Source organism: Thunnus maccoyii, chromosome 19 (assembly GCF_910596095.1).
Source record: "Thunnus maccoyii chromosome 19, fThuMac1.1, whole genome shotgun sequence".
NCBI lineage: Eukaryota > Metazoa > Chordata > Actinopteri > Scombriformes > Scombridae > Thunnus > Thunnus maccoyii.
The window spans coordinates 25683635-25710495 of record NC_056551.1 but is presented as its reverse complement, the minus strand read 5'-3'; the positions used below and the strand labels follow the sequence as shown (position 1 = coordinate 25710495).

Below are 26861 nucleotides of genomic sequence, written 5' to 3'. Positions count from 1 at the left end.
TTTTTTTTTTTTTTTTTTTTTTGAGCTTAATGCAGATCCCGTCGGGCTGTAGGTGAAATATTTTCTGGTGTTTTATATGATCATGACGTAGCGTAGCGCAGTTGTGATGAAGATGTTTATTCGATCAGGTATGAGAACGAGCGTCTCTCCAAACTTAGGTTTTGTCGTAACCTATCTGTGTGTGTGTGTGTGTGTGTGTGTGGTTGTAATGTCGGACAGGTTTTAAAGAGAGTCAGAAGTGTACTTTATAATAGGCCCATTATAGAAATGGACAAAGTGTACATAAAACCAGACTTGAAGGGGGATAATCACAGCTACCAAGCGTTTGTCATCCGATACTGTACTGCTAAAAGTAAACTTAAAGTAAGTTTGTAATAATTTTTCAGAGCAAGTGATGTCAGCTCTGTGGACAGTGTGCTGTTTGAGTACAGTGTGTAAAGTGGAGCAAACTGTCCACATTTTGCTCATACCATGATTTTTAACTGTACCTCATCCATGCTTATGAATGTACAGCTATAGTGAGGAGGAGATGGATGCTATTTCCTGAACAGCAGGACATGTTTTACACCTGTACAAGCATGATACGGACCCGTTTATATCATCGACACATGAGGACAAACAGAGTTACAAAAAAACCTCTATAGAGATTTGGATCTGCATGCTCAACACACTTTTTTTTTTTTTTTTTTTAATCTTTCCTTGCTTTCGTCTCCGTTCGTTTGATCAGTGCATCGGTAGCTTTTGAGAAGCTCTTGAACTGCATCAGACAAGAAGGGAAATCCTTTTTTTTTTTAAATAAAAAAAAAAGGGGGGGGCGGCTTCTCCTCAAAGTCAAACCGGATTCAGCTTGACCTCGTTTTTAACCGGCTGAGGAGTGAAAAGCCTGAGCGAGTTTGACGATGACGGGAGTCGCCTCGTAGACTAGAACAGGCTGCGTGATGTACAGTTTTTGTAGCATTACCAGTGATGCCAGCCAGGGTATGACTGTGAGGGGAGGGATAGAAGCTTAGGGAACAGATGGAGTCCAAAATACTGTTTTTTTTTTCTTTTCTTTATTGTAATCATGAATAAGCACTTGCGAAATCTACTGTTTTTTTTTCTTTTATGTTTTCTTTTGTTGGTTTTTTTTTTTTTTTGAAAGACAAAGATTCACAATGTATTCAAGTTTCTCTTTTCTGATAAGGCAAAATTCAGGGGAATTAGTACTGAATGTAATACAATTAGTTCCTTTTTTTTTTTTCTTTTCTTTTTCACAGCTTTCAAACTGTGACTGAAGGTCTAGACAATGGAACATAACAGAATATCTAATAAATTTGAACAAATAAGAGAATCAGCGTGTTGTTTCTTGTTTGTTTTTGTGTGTGTGTGTGTCAGGAATGTGTATCTTAAGGCAAGTATATTTCCTTTTGTTATGTGATTATAATCTCTTCATCACACTCACGCAACACATAAAAAAATGGCTTTAGATACCCCGAATAAGTTTTGGAACTGTAGACTACTACATAAAAACACAGGAGCATGTTTCCTGACTGGAAATTGAAATGTATTTAAGTCTAAGTAATAACTGTTTGGGATAAAAGAGAGAAAAAATGTAAAATGGACCACAGAAAATGTGTATTTCTCCCAACACAACAGTAAAGTAGAAAACAATAAAACACAGGATAAAGAAAAAGTGAAGCTACGGCTTATTTCTGCCCCTTTTTTACAATACACAACATATTAGACATCAAAAAGTAACATCAGTTAAGTCTCACAGTCTTCCTCCCACAATAATTCCAGCATGTCAGATAACATTTTAATTTGTGCAGTGTGGTGAAAGTGTCAAGTTCCTCACTTCTATAAATTTACTCCTTAAGCAGAAATAAATGTTTTTTTTACATTTGTATTCTTGACCCTCTGTTTCTTAAACATGCAGGTTCCTCTCAGATCATATCTGCGTTCTCTCATTTTAAGCAACATTTATATATTTTCAGGTAGTTTCTTTTCTTCGTAGTGCTGTTGCACTATGACCTACTTCTTATGACAGGTTTTATCTGATCTAATCTTCTTAGTAATGTTAGGCTGCTTCATTTTGTAGATACTTTACTGGCACAATATCTGAAGCACCTGTTGCCAAAGACTTTCAGTTGGCAGCCATGATAGTGTGACTACAAACATCTAGTTCTATAAATACATACTGTATAACCATTAATACATTAGGACAGGAGTAATTAAATCATTTATTCTTTATTTGGGTCCCTATTAGCTTCCACAGAGTGGTTGGTGGTCTTCCTGGGGTCCACACAACAAACAGCATAAAAAACATAAATAAGCCAAATATAAAGATCAGAAAATAAGTGAAATAACTCTGAAAAGGTAGAAAATACATGAATGAATGAAATAGAAACAAAAAGTAAAGTTACACACTGTATTTAATGAGCAGGAATGACATGTTTGACATGTCATATGACATGTGAGACATAATTTTTGCCAAAGTTGTAGTTTTTCATTTGGATGAAGGTTTTCACAACTAGTTGACTGATTGTTGAGATTTAAAGGAAGCTGTATGTTCTACTTCATGATTATTAAAATGCAGTCGGACGGTGCTGTTGTCCTTTGGAGTGATCAAATTAAAGTCCAGTTCCACTCAAAATTGTGTTTTGCTTGTTGTTGCTTTGATGTTTCACTGTGCAGGATCGTGAATATGCAGAGTTTTACACTAGAAGACTGTTTTAACATTCAGTTACTGAAGGAAGAAAGTTTTTTTCTGTACGCAGATTAAATCTGGATTTAAGACGTGAACATACAAACAGGATTTTATGACATCACAACCAGCTTGTAAGCCAATCGTGGTTCAGAACATCTCGAACACGTGTGATGTAGAAATGATGGACTTTCAGTAAAGAGACGTCTGGTGTCCAACAGTTCAACTTTTGAAATGAACAATATTTGCATATTCATAGATTCTTGTTTTTTACATGAGGGAGAGAGAGAAGAAATTCTAATTTTTAGATTTTTTAACGAGGTGATTGAACTGTTTTTTGTGGAAAAACCAAATTAGACACAAATTATTAGTCAGACTGCAGTATTTTATATGTCTGGAAGGGATCTTTAAACTTTTAAGATGAGCAAAATTTGCATATTCATAGATTCTGGATTTAATTTGAATGATTTTTAACTTGGTAATTTAACTTTTTAAAGCTGTATCGATTATTCGATTGACAGAAAATTAATCCGCAATTATTCTGATAATTGAATAATCGTTTTAGTCATTTTTTAAAGCAAAAATGTCCAATATTTGCTGGTTGCAGCTTCTCTAATGTGAGGATATGAGGCTTTTCTGTGTCGTACATGATAATAAACTGAATGTCTTTGGGTTTTGGACTGTTGATCAGAAGCAACAGACATTTGAAGACGTCACCATGAGCTCTAAAAAGATTATAACATGCATTTGTAAAAACGATTTTATGCCATTTTTGAAAAAAATAATCGACAGATTATAAAAATTATACTTATTTGCAGCCCTAAAATGTTTTCTGTGGAAAACTCATATCAGACAAATTATTATTGCAAGCAGATTATTTTGATATGTTTTAAAACATGTGAGAGGGTCTTTGATTCAGATTCAGATTGACATTATTTGTCAAATAGAACCTGCAACTAATAATTATTTTCATTATCAATTAATCTGTTGATTATTTACTCAATTAATTGATTAGTTGTTTGATTTATAAATTGTCATAAAATGGTAAAAATACAAACAAACAAAAAAATAAATGTTGATAAAATAATGTTGATGTTTTCCAAAGCCTAAGATGACGTCCTCAAATGTCTTGTTTTGTCCCGACAACCCAAAGATATTCAGTTTATTATCATAAAGGACTAAAGAAACCAAAAGCTGGAATCAGAGAATTTGGATTTTTTTTCTTCAAAAATAACCCAAAACAATTAATCATTTGTCAACAGTTGGCAACCACTTGATATATCAACTAATTGTACAAAAAATAAGCTAAAACAGTTAAAACAGGGCAGAATACAACATTAAAAAACAACTAAGTTTTAAAAAGGTTTAGAGTTTCATGCTGTGACATATTCAGACATACATTTAAAGGACAGGTTCACAACTTTTCTGTCTTAAAACAACAGCCAGGAGCCCAAATGAACATTGAAACATGTTTTTTCTTGCTGTAATCATTCCTCCTGTTCATACTGACCATTAGAAGATCCCTTCATAATGATCTTACAATGGAAGTGATGGGAGACAAAATCCACAGTCCTCCTTCTGTGCAAAAATGTTTAAAAGTTTATCTGAAGCTAATTAGCGAATGAGTCAAATCAAGTAGATACCTTCCAATGTTACAGTCTTTTTAGTGCCAAAGTTCCTCTTTTTGTTACTATACTTCCACCGCAGCTCAACAGGGAAACACAAAGGGGGAATTTGATGCTAAATGTGGCAGATATCCACTTGATATGACTAACTCAGACTGCTGAATCCTCATATAACTTTCACATCAACTTCTAAATGACTTTGTGGACACACTGTGGATTTTGGCCTCCATCACTTACATTGAAAGCACATTTGAAGGGCATCTTTTAATATCCAGTATGAACAGGAGGAATGATTACAGCGAGGAAAACCTCTTTCACTGTTCATATGGACACCTGACTGTTGTTTTAAGACACACTTGATAAATTGTGAACTTATCCTTTAAGTCCTGTATGTACAGTTAATGACAACCTTTAATCGCTCCTACAGGCAGCTCTCAGTACGCATGTGTGAACATTTACCCAGCAGGTAAACTCCACCATGGCGGCGAGAGGCCATGTGCAAGACCCCAACGACAGGAGGCTCAGACCCATATACGGTGAGGACTCAATGGGGACTTACACATTTATCTGTGTGTGTAGGTTTGGTAAACATTGCGGTGCTCTGTACCGGTGCATGCGCTTAAACTAGCGGCTGTTTGAGTTGGGAGGGCAGCGGCGCGGCCCCCTCCAGCCGCAACCACGGGCTCTGCTGCCTGCAGCGGCCCGATGACAGTGCACCTTAACCGGCCTGCCACCGAGCCGCGGGTGGGACACACTCTGCCTGCCTGCCTCGGTTGTCTGGATGAAACTGTGTGTGTGTCCCTGTGTGAAGCCTGTAGACATTCTCGGTGGTGTTATCATGTAAAAGTGAGCTGAGAATGTGTCGTCCGGTGCGGCTCACTCTCAAAGTCGAAGTGCTTTCTAACGGTCGCTGTTTGACAGCTAGCTGGCTGGCTAATGTGTCAGCTAGCCGGTCAGTCAGTCAGTCAGCCAGTGGACGCGCTTGTAAACTGTCTCCATGTTTAAAAGAAAAGTTGTTAATGTGTCAGGTCGGCCGGTATTTCTGTTGCTGTTGTTGTTGTTAGCTGTCCGGGTCCAGTCTGAATCAGTAGCTAGTCAAATGTTACACGGTTAGCTTCTTGCTAGCATCAGGTTCATAATACTTAAAGGACAATGCTTTAAGCTAGCGTGCTAAGTGGCTAACTAGCACGAAGCTGTCACAGCTGAAGGCTGAATGAGCACCGCTACATAACGGAACATAATTTCTTCTTTCTCAGTGTTTTAATAAGTATATGTACTCATGTACTGCACTAGCTTTGAGTTGAGTATTTCTATGTCAAAGGGAAGTATAGTACTTTCTACTCCACTACGTTTATTTGACAGTTTTAGTTACTTTTCAGATGAAGATTTGACACAATGGATAATATAACAAGCTTTTAAAATACAACACATTGTTAAAGATGAAACCAGTGGTTTCCAACCTTTTTGGCTTTTGACATCTTACAAAAAGCAGTGTGTAGTCGGGGTCACATTTCACATGTCTATGAGTTGTTAACAGCTCCACCAAATAGTGATTTTTCCCTCTAAACTTCTCACATGCTTTCATTTCAATAAATGTTCAAATGATCCAATATTTCACCAAAAATCAAAGCTTAGAGAAAAAGTCCAAAAACTGAAAACAGATTTATTTATCAGCACTTCAGCTATCAGCACTGTTTTTTCTTCTTTCCTCTCCCATGAATCATCTCACGACCCCTCAGATTTATCTGATGACCCTTTGGAGGGGCCCCTGACCCCTAGGTTGGGAACCACTGGACTAAACTAGCTAACTGTATATAAAGTAGTGTAAACTAGCTCCACCTCCAGCAGCTACAACAGTAACATGCTGCTCTAACACTGATGCTCCAGTATTAATAATCTAATGATGTCATAAATAATAATATATCAGTCAGAGGGACCAAACCACTACTTTTACTGCAATACTTTAACTACATCAAGCTCATAATACTTATGTACTTTTACTTCAGCAGGTCTTACTCTTTACTGTCAGCTGTGTACTAACTGTATTCCTGCTCTTCAGAACCTAAACTGAGAATGAACATGTCATGTTAAGAATGATACTTTTCATTATTTGTAATGTTTTTAGCAGCAGTGAAGTTTCAGCTGTGCAGTGGCAGTGAAATAAAAATGCATTTCATCATAAATCTCCACAAATCTCCATAGTTACTGTGTGTCATTCATGGCTGCAGCTTCAGTGCTGCTCAGTTTGGCAGCTGACCATGAACTTATCAATACTGGATGTAAATGATATATCAGGGGTCATCTAGAAAAGTTTCTGTGGGCTTTCGCCAACTTTCGGCTCATCTGTGATGACAGTTTGAACAGAGAGAATAGATGTGACATAATCACAGTGAACTGTCTAGCACAGTTAATTTTGGCAACCAGCTGTCCTGAAGAGGCTGAACTGTGGTGTGTGTTTGTGTGCACACATAGTTCATTTACCAACAATTCAAAAAGACAAAAACAGTCATGGTTAAAGCATTTTTTAATGATTAATCTGCTAATACAGTAATCATTTGGTCTATAAAATGTCATCTAGTGGTGAAAAATGTCTGTTACGATGATCAAAAGCTCATTTTAATGTCTTCACATTGCTTGTTTTTGTTCAACAAACAGTCCAAAACTTTAAAAACACAAAATTACTATCACAGAACACGAAGAAAAGAAGAACTGCGACAATTAGTCCATCGACAGAAAATTAATCTGCAACTATTCTGATAATCAAATAATCTGTTCAATCATCTTGTTAAGAAAAAAAACAAACATTTGTCGGTTGAAGCTTCGTCGAATGTGAAGTTTTTCTGTCTCACATGATAGTAAACAACATTTCTTTACATTTTCAACTGTTAAACAGACGAAACAAGACATTTGAAGACGTCACCCTGGGAAATTATAATAAACATTTTTGCTATTTTCTGACATTTTCTAGACAAAACGATGACTCGATTAATCAACACTTATTGGCAGATTGAATGTTAAATAATTGTCAGTTGCATCTCTAAAGAAAAGCCTCAAATTCTCAGTTTGAGAAGCTGAAACTAGAGAGTCTTTGGTATTTTTGTATGAAATTGACATACAGTATTTTGCTGAATCTCTATTGTTCTTTGCATCCAAGTCAAATATTTCAAATGATTATCCTTATGAATGTAGTAACGTGGTCCTTTGTGTTTCCTCAGATTACCTTGATAATGGCAACAATAAGATGGCGATACAGCAGGCGGATAAACTGCTGAAGAAACATAAGGATCTGCACTGTGCCAAGGTGGGTGACTGAAGAAGTGTCCTCTCTCTGTTGAATTTATTTGTTTACTACGAAGAGACCTCGACTGTTGGCAAAAGTCTACGTGGATCTTACAAAAATAGAGATTTCTTTTTGGAAGCAGCACCATCAGAGCAGTTACTGGTGCCCTGTTTTACCCCTTAAAACTCTTGCTCTCTTACAATTTTCTCTCAGTGCATCTCAGTGCTTACAAAGTACAGCTGGCATGAAGACACGTTTGTGCAAGTTTATAACTTTTGAATAAACAGTTCAGGTCCAGTGGTCAAATTTGTGCAAATGACTGAAATTCACTTTGATTGAAACCTTGAGAGAAACACACGTATGCAGAGATTTGACCAGAGGGAACAGAGACGCTGTTCAAGGACACTTTGACAGAGATGAAACACATGATGCTGCTGCTGCTGCTGCTGCTGCTGCTGCTGCTGCTGCTGCTGCAGCAGGTCAAAGCTGTGAGCTGATGGCAGCCGCCCTGTCGTCATCAACGTCTCTAAACATATGAAGCAGCATATTTGTCACTGAATAAATGCAGTTTAATGACTCTTATTAACCAGCAGCTGAGTTTATTGACGAGTGTTTAGCTTCTGTTGATTTAATGTCACTTCTGTCCCTAAAACATCCCACAGATTTAACGGGGTAATAAAAGCCATTAGAGTGTTATTCAAATCTGTTTATAATATTATTTACTTCTCAATAAATGTGACGGCTTTAGAGGTTCTTCACTACTGAGTATATTAAATAAAAATTGCTCAGTCAATCCATGATTTTCTGTTTATTATTGAGGACAAATTATTTTATAAAGCTGCACTGTGATGAAGAGAATTTATCATCTTAAGGCTGCAACTAACGATTATTCTCATTATGGATTAATCTGCCACTTATTTTATCTATTAATCAACTGATCCTAGTGGTGAAAAATGTCTGTTATTGTTTCAAACAGCCTCAGGTGATTTATTCACATGGCTTGTTTTATTCAACCAACAGTCCAAAACCACAAAACATGTGGTTTATTATCATATATGACAAAGAAAAGAATAAAAATCCTCTAATTTAAGAAGCTGGAACCAGTGAATGTTTGGCTTTTGTTCTTAAAAAATAACACTAGTGATTCATTGATTATGACTAATCTAACAACTAACGATTTTCTCATTAGTTATTAATGTGCCGATTAATTGTTTTGTCTATAAAATGTAAGATAGTAATGAAAAATGTACGTTGTAACTAGTCAGAGCTCAAGATGACGTCTTTAAATATCTTGTTTTCTCTGATCAAAATCCAGAGATATTCAGTTCAGTCTCATGTTGAGCTGCAACGATTAATCAACTAATTGGTCAAAACAAAATTAATTTTTCAGCAAAAATTGTAAAAATTCTTTAGCTGCAGCTTCTCAACTGTGAATATTTCCTGGTTTTCTTACTCTTCTATGTAATTAACTTGATTGTTTTAGATTTCGTACCACTAGTCAGACAAAACAAGACATTTTGAAAAGTAACTCTCGGCTCTGGGAACTTGTGATGGACACCTCTCACAATCCATTGAGATTTTACAGACCACCCAATATATCCATTAATCCACAAAATAATCGTTAGTTGCAGCCATTCTGTCCCGAACAACACATTAAAGAGTTGAATCCTGCAACCAGCAAATGTTTGTCATTTTTCTAGGGCTGCAACTAATGTTTATTTTCATTATCTGTCAATTATTTGTCTACAAAATGTCAGTTAAAAGGTGACAAACGTCTGCCTCAAATGTTGCTTTGTTCTGACAAACAATCCACAACCCAAAGATATTCAGTTTACTGTCATAAAAGACTAAATAAACCAGAAAATATTCACATTTAAGAAGCTGGAACCAGAGAATTTTGACATTTTTTCCTTTTTTAAAATGACTGAAGAGATAAATCCATTCTCTTTTTCTTGTCGATCAACACATTTCTTCAGCTCTACTCTGCTTCTCTGTGTGTAGCTTTGTTTTTATCTCTCGCTCCCTCCCGTTAGGTCCTGAAGGCCATCGGCCTTCAGAGGACCGGAAAGCAGGACGAAGCTTTCAGTCTGGCACAGGAAGTGACCACTCTAGAGCCCACCGATGACAACTCATTACAAGCTCTGACTATACTGTACAGAGAGATGCATCGTCGTGAGTACACACACACACACACACACACACACACACACACACACACGCTGTAAAGCTGGTAATAATAATACTGGGCTGACTGTATGTAAAATCCACTTCCTGTCGTCAACAGCGGAGTTGGTCACTAAGCTGTATGAAGCCGCGGTGAAGAAGGTTCCTCTCAGCGAGGAGTATCACTCTCACCTCTTCATGGCGTACGCTCGCGTGGGCGAGTACAAGAAGATGCAGCAGGTGAGAACTCACGTCCACACCTGCATATACACACACACACACACACACACACACACACACACACACACACACACACACACACACACACACATGACTAACAGCTGTTGTGCTCCATTGATAATTAAAAAGATGGACACATAAAGCAGAATAATGAAGAGGATGTTGATGACTGCATCTTGGCACTTTACAGGCAGGAATGGCCTTGTATAAAATCGTCCCCAAGAATCCTTATTACTTCTGGTCTGTCATGAGTCTGGTGATGCAGGTATGAGCTCGGTCCTCGTCTGGATGTTCATATTCTTTTATATATTTGAATTATTGTGAAAATAAGACGTGTGTTGTTTGTTTAGGCCGTCTCAGCACAAGATGAAAAACTGGCCCAGACCATGTTCCTGCCTCTGGCTGAACGCATGGTGGAGAAAATGGTGAAGGAGGAGAAGATTGAAGCAGAAGCAGAGGTGAGTGTTGTGTCTCTACTGCCTGAAAAAGCGTTAAAATATTATTTTATCTGGTGCGTTTCCCAGCTCAGAGGTTAAGACTCCAACCATGAACCTCAACGTCTCTGGTTCGAGTACAGCCAGGGATCTGTCTCCCTCATTTCCTGTCTGTAATAAAGACATGAAAATGTAATTAAAGTATGTTATTTTATCTAAACTTAAGGGCTTGACTGTCCATGAAAACTGCGTTTAACACTTTAAGACCCAAAGAAACGGAAGTCAGTGTCTTACCAGGGGGATTTAAATCCGTCTGATTGGATCACTCAAAAGTGGGCTTGGCGAGCTTTCAGGAGCTATATGGGTCTGTTGACTGTTCAGCCATGTTGTTGGAAGAAGAGGAGGAAGAGGAAGAGGAGAAACAAATGAAACATCAGTCTTTGGAAATATAAGCAAAAGCCCATTTTCATCAAAAGTCCCTGTTGTGAAATCCTGCTGAAGAACACGATAGATTAGCAAAGCAGCATTTGTAACATAACACATCAGGAAACAACAACACAGACTGGTCCTGTTCTCTGTATTTACTGTGGTGTGACTCTGATGTTAATGAATGAATGAAAAGGAGGAAATAAAAGACTGGACACTGAGCAGAGGATTTACTGTTGAGACGAGTGTTTGATGGTCGTTTATTTCTGCTTTAGAACCGCCGTGAAACAATCGGACGAGTTTTATTTCTGTCATTCGCGTTCCTTTCTTCTCTCTTCTCTTTTTTTTAAAGTGAGTCTGGAAGTCGGCAACAAAGCCTACTTCTCTTTTTATCCTGAACAAACAATGAGAAATGTCCTCATCCTGATATCGATACTAGAGTACTTCCTTGTTTAATGAATGAAGCAGCAGTCTTCTTATTATGCTATCACCCTGCTAGCTACTACAGTCCAGGAGCTAACGGTCAAGTGTAGGTTTATATGATGGGAGGATGATGTATGTTTAGCATATAACAAGACATAAATGAAGGATTAACACAGGCAAAATCTGAGAATGTGTCTTTAAATTCAGTTTTAGATGTCTTTAAAAATGGGGCTTTTATTGATGAGTCTACATTTGGTTTCCCTCTCAGTCTCCTTTTATGTAACTACCAGAGTTACTTGCAGTATTTACAGTTGCTTCTGGCTTTTTATCTGTAGGTGCAGCTGTATTATATGATCCTGGAGCGTTTGGGAAAGTGCGTAGAGGCTCTTGACGTGATCAGGGGTCCGCTCGGGGGTAGGTGCTGCTTGTAAATCTCTCTAAAACAAACACACGTTTTGATGTTCTTCCATATTTCTACACTCATAAGATGCAATTTCTTATTTTTTTGGCGTAGAGTTTAAATTCCTCTTCGCTATGTTCTCATCCGTCTCCTCACAGAGAAGCTGACCAGCGAGCTGCAGAGCAGAGAAAACAAGTGTATGATGCTTTACCAGCGACTACAGCGCTGGCCGGAGTGTAACGCCTTGGCCCACAAGCTTCTGCTCAAAAAGTCAGTATAAGCTTCCACCCGTCTGCGTGCACCATGAGCCAAAAACTATAGATTGGATGAAATGTTTACATGCCTGTGTCTTCCTGTTTCTAGTCCCGATGATTGGCAGTTCTATCCCTCCTACTTTGACTCTCTCTTCCATCTGATTGATCAGTCGTGGAGCCCGCCGGAGGAAGGCGAACAGTGAGTACAGAGGATTTTTATTTGCTTAGCGGTTTAACCTTAAGATAATCAGTTAAATGTCATTTATTATGAAGGAAAAACAGCAAATTGTCACATTTGAGAAGGTGGAACCAGTAGATAATTGTCATGTTTATCCAGCGTTGATGTGTGTGTGTGTCTGTCTCCAGCTGTTCGGAGGGTTCGGTACATCACACCGTGGCTGAAGTCGTGAGGTTTGTGGAAGAGAGAATCAAGGGGGAGGACGGTAAAGACTCTCGCTCGCTCAGAGGACCCTACTTAGCTCGGCTTGAATTAATACACAGACTGAGAGAACGAGGCTGTCCTGAAGAAAGCCTGCTAGGTAAAACACATGGATTTAAAAAAAAAAAAAATCACCCTTTTCCAGATGTTTCAGCCAGATGTGACAGTCTTTTGTTTGTCTTACAACAGGTGAGCCTTTAGAGTTAATGGTGCAGTTCTTCGGGAAGTTCGGGGACAAACCGTGCTGCATCACCGACCTAAAAATATACCTGCACCTGCTCTCCCCCGACCAGCACGTTCAGGTGAGACAGACTCACAGCAGTCACCGTCGAGCTGCCTCTGGTGAATTCAAGGAGACAGACAGTGAAATAAATTCCTCCCTGTGACCTTTTTTTTTTTTTTTTTTTTAGTTCATTAACCGTCTGAGTGAAGCGGTCCCGCTGGGGGAGCAGGGAGACGAGGGATTCGCTTTTCCAGACGACACCAAAGCGCTACAGAGACATTTGTGTGTGTGTCAGCTGAGCCGCGCGCTCGGCCTGCATCACCGTCTCGACGTGGAAGGAAAACTGCGGCTTATCACGGAGCTCAAAGCTCACTATCGTCACGGACTAAAGTTTGGTAAGAACATCACTGCTGTTCATTCTTAGTTGAGGATAATCAGATCGTACACGGAGCAAAGAGTATTTACATTTAGTTGTAGCTGCACTCAGTAATCCAAACTACACATATATAAATGTATTGTTTCCAAGTGACCAGAAACATAGAAACCCTTGTTTAATATTCGCTCTGATAACAGCAGTTATTCATCGTCATGGTGATGAATCAGTAATGATGTTTTTCTACCTGTTTTACTGATATAATATTGACACTACTGGCTGTCTGTGTTTGGGTAAATGAACTGGTCCCAGCAGCCTCGAGGCTTGTATGTGATGGTCAGTGCTGCAAACATTATTGAAGATTGATGCGTATCCTTTAGGACTAGCTATGGTTCAAAAAATTACACCAGTACACTTAAAGTGTAGGGCTGTAGTCAACCAAAGAAAATCAATCGTGTCTTCAGGTTATGCTAACCCATCGTTGCTAACTTTGGAGCTAACCTCCTTCACATCTCCAGCACTTGGGGAAACAACAAACGTGACTTTTTCAGACATTTATTAACTGACACACTGAAGTCTGTACTGTACATTTACTGCCAGACTGACAAACATACTACGCAATGACGTATTCCTTAACAGCGTTACGCTACCAATAGTTTCCCGGGCAACGACATGGAGGTTGACTCATGTACCAGAGCAGCGCTGCACAGAGACTCCCAAACGCTATTGATTTCTGAATGAATGGATATTTGATGTTATTTTTGGCATTAAAGAATTTTTTTTTTGGCCTGGCGGGGGTTCTCGTTGTTATAATTATTGGAGAAACACTGATTCAGTAAACATTCAGTAAACGTTGAGTACAGTTAGACCCAGCAGTCTCCGTTACGTTGGGCGAGTTCAAAGTTGTGAAAACAACGGGGGTGTTTTGAATACACCCCCGTTGTTTTCACAGGTGATTTGTTAGTTTGTCCCTCCCGCTGCGGGAAATAATGGATTAATCCTGGAAAGCTGTTGATGCAGCACTTTTCTCCTTATGAAAGTAACACGGAGATTATTCGACTGATGAGAATTTGGTCGGATGAGAGCATATCGACCAACTAATCGACCAGTCGACCAGCAGACTACAGTCCTATTAAACTGATACCAGTACAGATAGAGGACTTCATGTGAATGGAAGCATTCAGTTGCGTAAAATGCCGCCGCTCCTTCTAATCCAAATGATTTTGACACAAATGCATTTTGAAAGTGTTCAAATTATTGAAATATTTATTAAATAATTGTATAATGAAGTATTATCAGCACAGACTGTTTGGGTCGTAGCAGCCAATCACGTCGCATTTAACGCTTGCAGTGATTGGCTGTGAGCAAAACCATATAAATGGTCATTTTTTTTCTAGATCTTTACAAAACATATTGAATGGAAGGTATCAGTGACTGAAGACGTTTCTATACTACTCGTTACTGTGTTATTTCAGTGATATGTTAAAGGTATTGATCACCGATACTCAGCCCTACGTATGTCTGACCCGACATGTTGACACGTTTAGAGTCAAAAGCAACGTGACTCGTTGTAGATTGTTATGTCTCATCCAAAAGGTGAGAGGATGAGTTCTGGTGAAGATCAGTTCTGTTTGACAATAGAGCTGCAACTAATGATTAATGTTATTATTGATTATTCTGCCAATTATTTTCTTCATTAATCATTTTATCTGTAAAACCAAAACCCAAAAATATTCAATTTAATATCATTTATGACAAAAAAAGCATCAAATCATCACAGTTGAGAAGCTAAAACCAGCAAATGTTTGACATTTTTGCTTAAAAAATGACTAAAAAGATTAGTCGATTATTAAAATAGTTGTTAAATAATCTGCCAATCAACTAATCAGTTCAGCTCAAGTTGACGAACATCAATAATGTTCGAGTACTAACAGATATGTGTCACTGAAAAGTATTGAAAGTTGGCATTGAATACCATTTCCTTTCTTAATCATAATTTTGCAACTTTTACACTGTATTTTGTCAGCAAAGTCAAGACAAAAGGCTGATAGAAAGTGTTTTGTTGAAAAAGGTACATTTATATTCCTCTTATGTAAAATCATTTTGTGGTCGGTACTTAAACTCAGGTGTCATATTGGTGCTGAAATGAGAATATTTCAAACAATAACCAGTCATAAGCTAGTTATTGTAGATAATATTATTACTGATGCTTTCCTGTGAGCAGTTGTGAGTTTCCATCCACCTGTTTTTATACACATTGTCACTTTAAGCACATTTAAAAACATCAGAGTATCAATAAAAAGAAGATAAATGTACATAAATTAATAAATAAATGATGACGTACATGAAGCATGTGACTTAAAGCTTCCCCTCAAGAGACAAAACCATCAGATCTGTGTGGAGTGATGATGATGAGGAGGCTGTAACCTTCCTCAAATTAACACATGAAACTAACAGAAATGTCATATTCCCATCATATTTTTCCACATAGTTTTCCATCGTTTTGACCTTTGCACTGCTGCTCTTTTGACGACATTTTCTCATTTAACAGGGAAGAACGCTCTGAAGACGGAGCTGCAGTTTTCTGATATGTATTGTCTCATGGCAGCTCATGTATACGTTGACTTATGGATGGAGACCAGTGAGTGTTTATCTCTCTCTCTCTTATTATTCCAGATCTCTCTCTCTCTCTCTCTCTCTCTCTCTCTCTCTCTCTCTAAACATGTTGCCGTGTGTGTTTCAGGGGATGAGAACATGGCGTGGCAGTGTTTGGGGCTCCTCCAGGAGGGTCTGTCTCACAGCGCCTCCAACGCCCAGTTCAAGTTGCTGCTGCTGCTCCTCTACTGTCACCTGGGAGCCTTTGAGCCCGTGGTGGACCTTTACTCCAGCTTGGATGCCAAGCACGTACAGCACGACACCATAGGGTCGGTACATAAACACGCTCACCTCCGATTACATCATAACCAGAGAGAGAGATTTATGAGTGTAAAAATGCTGTTAATGCTTTTATTTACAGGTTTCTGTTAACGCGTTACGCTGAGTCATTGGGTCAGTTCGCTGCAGCCTCCCAGTCCTGTAATTTCTCCCTCAGGTTTTTCCACTCTAACCAGAAAGATGTAAGTCGATCCCGCTACAAAGTCTGGCTCTTATGTTATCTTCTTCATCCATCTTCATCCCCTTAATTAATCTCTCCTTCCTTCTTTTTTACCCACCTCTCGTTTCTCTCTTTTCTTCTTCTCGTCCTTCCTGCAGACCTCAGAGTACATCATCCAGGCGTATAAGTACGGAGCATTTGAGAAAATCCCAGAGTTCATTGCTCTCAGGAACAGGTTGAACCAATCGCTGCACTTTGCCCAAGTCCGCACTGAGAGGATGCTGCTGGACCTGTTCCTCGAGGCCGATATGTGAGAATATACACACACACACACGACACACGCTAAAATCTAAACACTGTGCTGTGTGAGTTAATTTCTTAATTTTGATGTTTTTGTTTGTTTTTTTTAAAATTTGTTTTCCAGTGTGTTGAGTCTGGAGGAGAGTGTGAAGGCCATGTCTTTGTCTGCAGAGGAGGATGACATCCCCTGGGATACTATGAGGGACAACAGAGACCTTACTGTTTTTACCAGCTGGGACCCTAAAGACAGGTATTTACTTTCATATGTTCTGCAGAAAAAAAGAAGAGACACATGTACTTACTGAGAAACCCTTTATATGAAATTTGGCATCAGATTTGGAAATCGTTTAGACTTTTTTTGTTTGTTTTAGTCAACAAAAACTAGCATTTAAGTCTAGTTTTGTCAGCGAAATTCTAGTCAAACTTTCACATTTTAAACTTTTATGTCTTGCAAGAACTCTGAGGCTACACCCGTCGCTATCTTTGATGTGTAGTTACCATGGTTACAGGGTGACGTTCTTGAATCTGACGGGTCACCAAATATGGTGAAAAACACCAGCCAGCAGCACTTTCACATCTCTAAAAAAAAAATCACAGCAAACTTCCAAACAGGATGGATGAACTGACCACATTTTGGGAATCTACATGGTGACTTTCTTGCGTGAAAAAATATTAAAACTTGACATATTAAAAGCTTTTAGCCTGGAAGGACGCGATGCATTTGGATTTTTCAGCCCCTGATGTAAGCGGTTCTTTTTTCTAGACCAGTAGAGTGCTGGTGCTGCTCTGGAACTGGTTTTCCTGGTCGAGAGCCGGTTCTTTGGCTGTCCAAACATGAAGAACTGGTTCGAGATTAGGCACCAGCTCTGAACCGGCACGTCACGCTCTATTGTTCCTGCTCACTTTGTATTATAGCTGCTACCTTCGCTCTTCACTGCAGATCAGCTTGATCAGTCAGAGACTAGATTCACTCACTTGTTCACTAAAACACAGTTAACTGTCTGGATTTAGCTTGTGAGGAGAAGCTAAAACGTGGAATAACATAAAATCAAAACTGTTTCTTAAGGGAACGCTAAGGTTAAGCTTTACTGCACTGTACTATTGACACCCTACATTCATTCCTACTGAGAATAACCTACAAACACTCAAAGTAACGTTAGCTTCATATCTACATCCACATGTCTTGATGATGTTACGTTAGCATACCTGTCGGCGTGCTGCCTGCTCGTTTCTGTGATTAGTTCCACTTGTTAAAGTTTTTGTGGGATTTTAGATTAATTCAGTCCACAAATCTGCTACTTTTTCATACAGCTAATGTTAGCTATCATTATATAGATATAACGTTGCTAAAATGCAGGATGTTTATTAGGGCGACTGTGGCTCAGGAGGTAGAGCTGGTCATCCATTAATCGCAGGGTTGGCAGTTTGATCTTTGGTTCAGTCTGTCTGTGATCTGTTGAATCACACATTTTATTCTCATGACTGGTAAAACAATATCCTCCACCGCCCCAAAATATCACTTCTTCTCGATTAAATTAAGTGTCCCGCATCAACCCGTGCGCCTCTTCCTCTTACAGAGAGCTAACCGAGGAGCACAGACGTCGGTCTCTGGAGGAAGAGTCGGTCTGGCTGAGGATACGCTCCTTAACGCTTCGCCTCCTCGCCTCTTTGGCCACGCTGGGACACACGCCTTCACAACAAAACTCCGAGATAGCCAACGAGAACGGAGTCGGTGACAAGACCTCGATCCTCAGCAGCCTGCTCGCCCAGCTCAACCAGACTCTGCAGACGGCGGCTCAGATAGCAGAGAAACGCACCCAGGTACGCTTTGTTAAACGATTCGCAGTACGTTCGTATGACGTAAAGATAACAATATGTGGAGTATCTTGTAATTATGTTTTTCTTGTGCTGCAGTATCCATTCCTGGGACCACCCTCCACCCGCCTGGCCCCGGCTCTGTCCAGTGGGAGCTGTCAGTGTCAGGCTGCAGCCCTCCAGCTGTCTGTGCACCTGCAGGAGCTGGAGACTGTCGGACTTGGTAAGAAGAGACATAAAACCCAGATCAACTGTTTTTTGTTTTCCTGAATGCTTTTATACTAAACACACTTTTTCTTTTTATCCTCCTAGATGAGTCCTCAGAGCTTCAAACACAGATCTGTAACGCTTTCAAATCATTAGTAGTTCAGCTTCAAGGTGAGTTAGCGGCTGGGTTTCTTAATCTCTTGCACAATAAACAACAGAAGTTGATTGTGTGTCTGATGTGCTTCATGTTTTTCCTCTTTATATCCGCAGAAATACTGAATAAATGCAAAGGGGATTTATTGGACATGAAAGAGGGCAAATTAAAAACCCGGCCCTCCTTATTAGAAAACCTAATCTTCTTTGTTGAGGTGAGACATCTCCGCTTCCACGCAGCCGTTTATATATTTCCTATCTACACAGAACGTGATGTGATGAAGTTAAACGTGTTGTTGTTGTTGTGTACAGACGCTGTGCATAGTCTTGTGGGTGGCTAGTTACTGTGCGAAGATCCTCCGACCACTCAAGACAAGTCTACAGAAGAAGAAAAAGAAGAAAAAGGATACAAACACAGCTCTGGTACAGCTCCACTTTTTAATCCTCTTTAACATCCGTGATATATTATCTATACATGAACTCAAATATAATATTCTGTTGTTGACTCACTGGCCTGATCAGTGCTCTATAAAGACAACTCTCCTCTGATGATTTGTGTCTCTTGCAGCCAGCGGTGATGTGTGGGTTCCAGGAGCTGACGGGGAGCTTGCAGGACCTGCTTACCCAGGCTTTGGAGCATATAAAGGGGCAAGAGACTGGCATGACGGCCCTTAAACTGGCCAGTTTAACCTTGGAAGGAAACACAGAGGTTAGTGTGCAGACACATGTACAGTTTTATTTATACTGTCTGAAATCTCGCTCTAATTAAGGGAAATACTGATTGTGATCCTTTTAATAACCTTAAGGCTGCATTCACACCAAATCAGGTGGCGTGGCGTTCAGCCGCAGGGTCGAGCGGAGGTGTGGGGGGGGGGGGTTGTGGGTGTGTTTATTTGTGCTCTACAATGTAACGGCTGTGAAACAATCAGAAAATAACGTTTTATTGATCTGATTCACTGGCTTTCTCGCTACCAGCGCTCCCTCTCTTCATTCACTCTCTAGCTCGCTCGACCACAGCTGCTCTCTCTCTCTCGCTGGTGCTCTCAGCTCTTTTTCTCGTCTTTTTTAAAATGAGTCAGGAAGCCGACAGCAAAGTCTAACTTAACTAACATTATCAAGCGTAGAGAAATGTCCTCCCCTCATCCTAGTAACGTCTTTGTGCTCCCTCCCTCACTCTGATCAGTCTGATCTCCGGATGTGATTGGTCACTGCAGCCTTCAGCCGCAGTGACGTCAGGTTGCATTTCTCCAAAAGTTGACTCTGGCTCAACTTTCCGGCTGCAGTCCAGTGCGGCGCCGCAGCGGCCAAAACGGCTGCAGCCGAGCCGCCCTACACCCATTCAAATGAATGGGACGACTGGCGTTTTCACCACACCGCCTGATTTGGTGTGAATACGGCCTAAGTTGACAAAATAAAGGTGGAACTAAACTGTAATGGCACAGTGCAGCACCCAGTCGGTGTACAGCACACACACACACACACCAGTAATCTTGTAGTTCATCTTCCATTAAGGCGAGTGTTTAGGGCATATTTCAGATTTAATAACCTAATAACTAAATTTCCAAGATGAAAATGATTAAAAAGTATTTTTTCAATACTTCTTACACTATTATCCAAACACTAAGAAACAAACACTCTGCACAACTTTACTTAAACCAACTTTGATCTACTGAAGAAAATAACCGACAGAGTGTGTGTGTGTGTTTGATAATGATGATTTCCTGCTAGCAGTGTTGGAGTCATGATGTTAGTAACAGCACAGCAGTAAAGTTCCTGTTTACTCCAGAACACACAGAACGACTTCTGTGTTAGAAAATATATTTAGCCGGTGATAAATTACAATAAATCACACTTTCATTTCATTGTCTCACACAGACAGAAGGCTGTGAGATGCTTCCCAGTGTTTCCCACTGGTTGAGAGTTTACTTGTGGTGGTGTTTGACCAATGTGCCTGCAGAGACTCATGAGGTTTAGAGGAGGAGATAGTAATTACAATTTACAGACGTCCCCTAAATGCCTCACATGCAGGCCATCAGTAGACGCTAGTTAGGCGGCTGCACACACAGAAACCTCCGGTCCCTCATTCAGTTACTGCAGCAAACAAATCAGACAGATTTAATCTACCTGGGCCCAAGTAGAGCCTTTATATGAGAAACGCTGCGTCCAAATTAATGCAATTAACTTTTTAAAAATCTACATGCTGCGTACTGTCACGACCTTCCTCAACAGCATTATGTTTAACTGCCGGTGATTTTTCTTATTGCGTTTCAGTTAAAAACAGAAGCCTGAAACTTGAGCTCCCCTTTTCTATTTATTGAGTCAAGAATTGATTCTGAATTTAATAACATTATAGTTTATATCTGTGTATTTATTATATCTGCATGGTGATATAATACAAGCAGCAGATAATGAGGAGTGAAAGGACTTTAATAAAGGGTAATCATGATGTGTTTAATATCGCTGTATAATTTAATCTCGTGGGATGCTGTCGTTAGTCCACTTGAGCTCCTGCAGTTTATGTTTACAGTTCATGTTTTCTCACCTGCTTTCACCTCAGCACGAGTAAATTTGACAAGGTGAATCTGGGTTAAAAGTGTTGCGTGACAACCAAACATTTAAAGGCAACCAACAGATGGATAGTGCAGTTTATCTTTTTTTATATAGTCTCATAGAATCACATAAAAACACACAGCAACAAAAGAATAAAAGTGCTAAATGAACAACATAAAAAAGCAGCCTGACAATAAATAAAACAGTAAATCATAAAACTAGCTTCAAGTAGAATCAAGAAAGGCGGTGTGATAAAAGTAGGTTTGGAGCTGAGATTCAGTCTGTTTTATTTCCTTGGCAGGGTGTTCAGAGCCTCGGGGCTCTGATTTTTAAAAGCTCTGTCCCCCTTCAGTCTTCAGTCTGCAACAGATAGAAGGCCTGAGGATCGAACAGGGTCATACAGGGATAAAAAGTCTGAGATATAATGAGGAGTCGGACCATTTGTGCCTTTAAAATAATTAAGAGAACCTCGAAATCAATTTTAAAACATACTGGAATCCAATGTAAAGAGGCTAAAACATGTTCAGACCTGTTGACTCTGGTTAAAAGCCTGACAGCTGACTTCTGAACTGTCTGTAGTCGATCTACAGTTTTTCTTTTTATTCTATTTGAGTGCAAAGAGCGACCGGAGAAGTTTACATTTGAACAAATAGTTAAGTTGTTTAAGATTGTTAAGACAAAAAGTTGCTGTTTAAAAACTTTGTTTTCCTCTTGTTTTGATGTATGAAGTGTTTGACCCATTCGTCTTTTACGTTAATGTTAAAATATCAATAATAATAATAATTTATTTCCCATATAAATAAAAAAATGAAACTTCAGATCGAATGTTTAATCCTTTTTCACATTAGAACTGTAGTTTGAATTTCAAATAATGTGCGCAGCTTCGTTGGCGAATGAATAAGGAACAAATCTTCTTAAGAATGTGAAATACTGTATGTTAAAATGTTGAATGCTTGTGTTTTGGGCTTTGACTGCGTTCACACAAAATCAGGCGGTGCAGTGAAAACGCCAGTCGTCCCATTCATTTGAATGGGGGTAGTGCGGCTCGGCTGCGGCTGTTTTGGTCTCTGCGTCGCTGCACCGGTCTGCGGCCGGAAAGTTGAGCCAGAGTCAACTTTTGGAGAAACACAACCCGACATCACTGCGGCTGAAGGCTGCAGTGACCAATCAAAGCTGGAGATCAGACTGATCAGAGCTGTAAACTCTGCCATGAGGGAGGACAAAGACGTTATTAGGAAGAGGGGAGGACATTTCTCTTCGCTTGATAACGTTAGTAAAGTTAGACTTTGCTGTCGACTTCCTGACTCATTTTTAAAAAGATGAGAGAAAAAGAGAGAGAGAGCAGCTGTGATCGAGCGAGCTAGAGAGTGAATGAAGAGAGGTAGCAAGAAAAGCCGGTGAATCAGATCAATAAAACATAGTTTTCTGATTGATTCATAGCGGTTACATTGTAGAGCACAAATAAACACACCCACACCCCCCTCCCCCACACCTCCGCTCGACCCTGCGGCTGAATGCCACACCGCCTGATTTTGTGTGATTGCAGCCTAACTTACAGAAGCTGATGTCCTGGTTTTGAATGGAAGGAGCAGCTACATCAGAGTATCCTGTCATATGAAGGTTATATTGTGTATAATTATCTGACTTTCCCTCTTTACTCTCTGTGTGTTTTATTCAGGAGGAAGCATCGTTTACGAAGGCTGCTATGGACAAGGTGCAGAGCAGTTACCTGCGTTCGCTACAGGAGGTGGGAGATCTGCTCAAGAAGAGAGCAGAATCTCTAAAGAACCTCAAGATCTGAACACCATCACACACACACCCTGAATCAAGATGACTGTACACCCACCATGAGCCCACAACCCCCCTCCCCACCCTCCACCCCACCCAACCCCCCCTCGTTGTCCCTACACCACCACGTCTACTGTCAGCCCACCAGCTAACCCACTCGAGTCCCACTATCCTCGCTGGTCCAACAAACCTGCTTCCTCTCCTACATATTTCTCACTCTGGGTTTGAGAGCTCTCAGTCTGGATTTCTTTCTTCTTCTTCTTCTTTTTTTGTTTTTTTTGTTTTTTTTTCTTCTCTCTCACTTTAACAAACACCTCTGGAACATTTGCAACTCTTATAGCACATAAGCTTGTAAGTAAACTCATGAATTTATACAGCAATTATACAAAAAAGAAAAGAAGAGAAAATACATGCTCCTTTAAAGAAATAGAGAAAAAATTAGGAAGAATGCAGTTTTAGATGAAACTAATCTAATAAATTATTGTACATAGTAAAGAGCAACTACCACAACAACTCCTTGACTAAATGAGAATATAAGACACAATAAACCACTACTGTTTGTTGGTCAGTTATGTTTCCTCTTTTATTCCTCACTTTGTTTTTCCGGTGACTCCGAGAACAATCAAAGTATAAAAAACACACACACACACACACATACACACATACATACATACATACACACACACACACACACACACACACTGGGACTCTGAAGAGGAATTTTTTTGTTGTTTTTTTTCCAGCTGTTTCTCAGCTTTTGAGAGCAAGCAGGCACAATTTCACATTAAACTGACTCTCTTTCTGTGGAAATACAGACACCTGGCTACCAGCAGAAGGCCTTCAGACTGAAGTTTCCCCTTCAAAGAATTGATTTTTTTTTTTTTTTTTGTCTTTTTAATTTTGCTTTTTGTGTATCGTGTGTGTGTGTCGCTTTGGTACTGAAAGTTGAACCACCTCTGTAGTTGCAGTATTATAAAGAGCAATGTTGGGATGAGTAAAATAACCAGGACTTTTTTTTTTAAAATCTGAATTATTGTCTGCCGCTTTCTTTCTTTCTTTCTTTCTTTTTTTTTTTGTGGTCATGCTAGTAAAAGCAGTGCTCGTAAACATATGTGGAAGTAGCACAAACTAACAGAATAATCCAGGCATGGATCAAATAATCAGAATCCGATATTAATGTTCAACCAAAAAACAGTGTTTTCTACTCCGATCATGCGTATTTCTTCTTCTGATGCTGCAGGAATTAAATGATCTTTGCAGCATCGTTTTTAGCAACTATTAGATTTTTTTTTTTTTTTTCAATTCAATCATTCAAGTTGCAAAGCAAAGAATCATGATCCGAACTTTTTCATCTATATTTATATACACGTAGTAAATATACCCCTGTGGAGCTTAGGTGTTTCAAAATGACAAATACAAAAGCAAAAATTTGTAAGATTTTCCAGATGCTAGCGTGCATGTTTTGGCATATTATGTCTTCTAGACCAGAGCGATCCAGATCTGATTGTACAGACGGTTATTTTCCGCCAGAATATGATGTTCTGGGGGTCGCTCTGGTTTGGTTAAGAAGCATAACGTATAACTGCAACGTCCACGGTTTCGATTCCCGACCCGGTGGGACCCTTTGTTGCATGTCACAGCCCTTTTCTCTTCCTCTGTTTCGTGTCTCGCTACACTGACTCTCAAATAAAGGCAAAATGCCAAAAAAATAATCTTTAAAATAAAAACAAAACAAAACAAAAAAAAGAATATGATGTTCTGGGATGGCTCTCTCCTTCTGTCATCAACAGCTCAAACGCAGAGGTGTGTTTCACAGACAAACATTGGACCTAATTGTAAATAAATATGGAGCCTTTTGAGATACAGTGTGCAAGGACATTAGTGTGTGTGTTTTTAAGAAAAAAAGAAAAAAAAAAAAAAAGCAAGCAGCTGCTGCAGTAGATACCAAGATTTGTCCCGTGTTCATGGTTTTTGTCATTCCCTCGTTCTCAAGAAAAAAAGTCTCATGAACCAAAAAAATAAACATCAGCTGTAGCATCTCGTGAGACTTAATTTAACAACATCTGCTGTTACAAATAAATGACAGATTATCCCTGAATATAAAAAAGCAGTTTACAGTTTATCACAGCAAGGAGCACTGATGGATGACTGCTAGCACTGCAGGTAGTGTGCAGTTGGTTGTTTTTGTTTTACTATTTTATTAAGAATTTGGCAGAGCAAATGTGAAAAATGTGAGTAAAAACGGTGAATCCTCCCCCTCCCCATCTCCATCTCCATCCCTGTTAGTCTTGTATATGCACACAATCACATATACATCTGCTAATAAATGCCTTTTTTTTTTTTTTTTTTTTTTTTCTCCTTGGATGACTCGAGCCCAACTGTTCGATCAGAGCCGTGGCTTTAAAGATTGTTTGTGATCCGACTACATGTGTCTTTCTTGTCGTCGAGGTTCAGAAAAATGGTTGACAATCTGGAGTGTCATCTCACCACCCTCTTTTTGTTAGAAAAATGGAAAACAGAAACACTGGAATGTCAAAGCTTTTTTAGAATAAAAAAAGGTAAATGTGAGAGTTTTGTTCTGCAGTGTCTTGATTAATCATCGTTTTATCGTCAAAATGTGAGAATTTGCTCCTGTTTTTTTGTTATATATGATGATGAACTGATCATTTTTTGGGTTGGAAACTGTTGGTTGAACAAAACAAACAATTTGAAGACGTCATCTTGGCCTTTTAGAAGTTGTTTTGGGCATTTTGCTTACAATTTCCAAATATATGGAAGCCAAGAAAGGCCACAACAATTTGAATTTTGTTGAAAATTTGTGAAAGCTTCACGTTGTAAAACATTAAGTCCCACAGTGAAATATTTTACTAAGAAAACCATTGATCAGAATTTCTAGTTTTAATTCCTCTCTCTTAAATTTGCACAGGGTGATTTATAGTTTTGCAATGTCACAAATTTAAATTGAGGGTATTAATTCGCTCATCTGAACTTCTCTTTCTTGAATCACGTGACTGACTGAATGTACCCTGATTGCCAGGAGAGAAGTTTGATTGATTATCTTTAATAGTTCAAATGTTCAAGTAGGAATTTTTCATCTTGAATTTTGGTGTCCCAATTTTAGCCACTGGATTTTTTTTTTACTTCACTTTAATTTTTAGCTCTTAAAAGTTACCACTTGATTATGCACAACTTGAATATAGTTTTGACTGTTGGACACTTCAATTTTCTAATTTTTTCTTAAAATAAATCTTCCTTTTCATAGTCTTTTCAATCTCAATTTCTAATCCATCATGGACAAGAGGTCCTTGAATTGTATAGGAAAATGGAAATTTGAACATCTACAATGTCATGATAACTGGGAAAACTCCATCTGCTGCTTCTGAACAGCTACTAAATGGGCATTGTGGTGACATTATTATGCCTATTATTGTTTCCAAGCTCAAAAATTAACTTCCAAACTCAACTTTTAAGCCAACAGGGATAAAAAGTCCTTAAAGTGCTTAGAAAAATGGAAATGTCTTCCCTAAAATCAAGTTTTTGAAGGTACGCAACTTAAAATTACCCCCTTAAAATTTCAAAGAATCCAAACAACATAAATTCAGAGAGATGGTTTTCAAAGCAAAAAATATTTGTGGTATAAATTCAGTGGTATTTAGATTTTAGGTATTCACTTGGTTATAGGATTCAAATCCTTATGGCCTTTCTTGGCCTCCATACGATTATCATGTCAATGCACAACAAAGTATCAAATATTATTAGAGCTGCAATGATTAGTTGATGAATCAATTAGTTGCCAACTATTAAAATAATCATCAACTATTTTGATAATTGATCAATCATTTTGAGTCATCTGTTAAGAAAAAAATGTCCAAATTCTCTGATTCCACTTTTCTTAAATGTGAATATTTTCTGGTTTCTTTTAGTCATCTATGACTGTAAACTGAATATCTTTGGTTTGTGGACAAAACAAGACATTTTAGGTTGCATCTTG

At 39.0% G+C, this 26861-nt stretch overlaps 1 protein-coding gene across 2 annotated transcripts; it reads left to right on the top strand.

The window, feature by feature from the left end:
• The first annotated feature begins 4736 nt into the window (after positions 1–4736).
• Positions 4737–25438, top strand: naa25 (N-alpha-acetyltransferase 25, NatB auxiliary subunit). Of its 2 annotated transcripts, XM_042394763.1 has the most exons (24): positions 4737–4844; positions 7524–7609; positions 9622–9760; positions 9873–9991; positions 10182–10256; positions 10342–10449; positions 11610–11688; positions 11833–11944; positions 12038–12127; positions 12295–12467; positions 12557–12669; positions 12778–12985; positions 15515–15604; positions 15707–15887; positions 15980–16079; positions 16216–16367; positions 16482–16607; positions 17935–18178; positions 18272–18395; positions 18485–18550; positions 18650–18747; positions 18845–18955; positions 19101–19241; positions 22761–25438. In XM_042394763.1, the coding sequence occupies exons 1-24, from the start codon at positions 4787–4789 to the stop codon at positions 22881–22883; spliced, it is 2916 nt and encodes a 971-aa protein (XP_042250697.1). In that variant the 5' UTR covers positions 4737–4786; the 3' UTR covers positions 22884–25438. The 2 variants fall into 2 exon arrangements, with proteins under 2 accessions (XP_042250697.1, XP_042250698.1); XM_042394764.1 differs by lacking the exons at positions 4737–4844; positions 7524–7609; positions 9622–9760 and having other exon boundaries at positions 9905–9991; positions 10121–10256.
• The last annotated feature ends 1423 nt before the right edge of the window (positions 25439–26861 follow it).

Coding starts and splice junctions, on each gene's coding strand:
- naa25 (XM_042394763.1), top strand. CDS start 4,787: ATGGCGGCGAGAGGCCATGTGCAAGACCCCAACGACAGGAGGCTCAGA. Junction 9,761..9,872: donor GTACAGAGAGATGCATCGTC/GTGAGTACACAC, acceptor TGTCGTCAACAG/CGGAGTTGGTCACTAAGCTG. Junction 18,748..18,844: donor ACCTAATCTTCTTTGTTGAG/GTGAGACATCTC, acceptor TGTTGTGTACAG/ACGCTGTGCATAGTCTTGTG.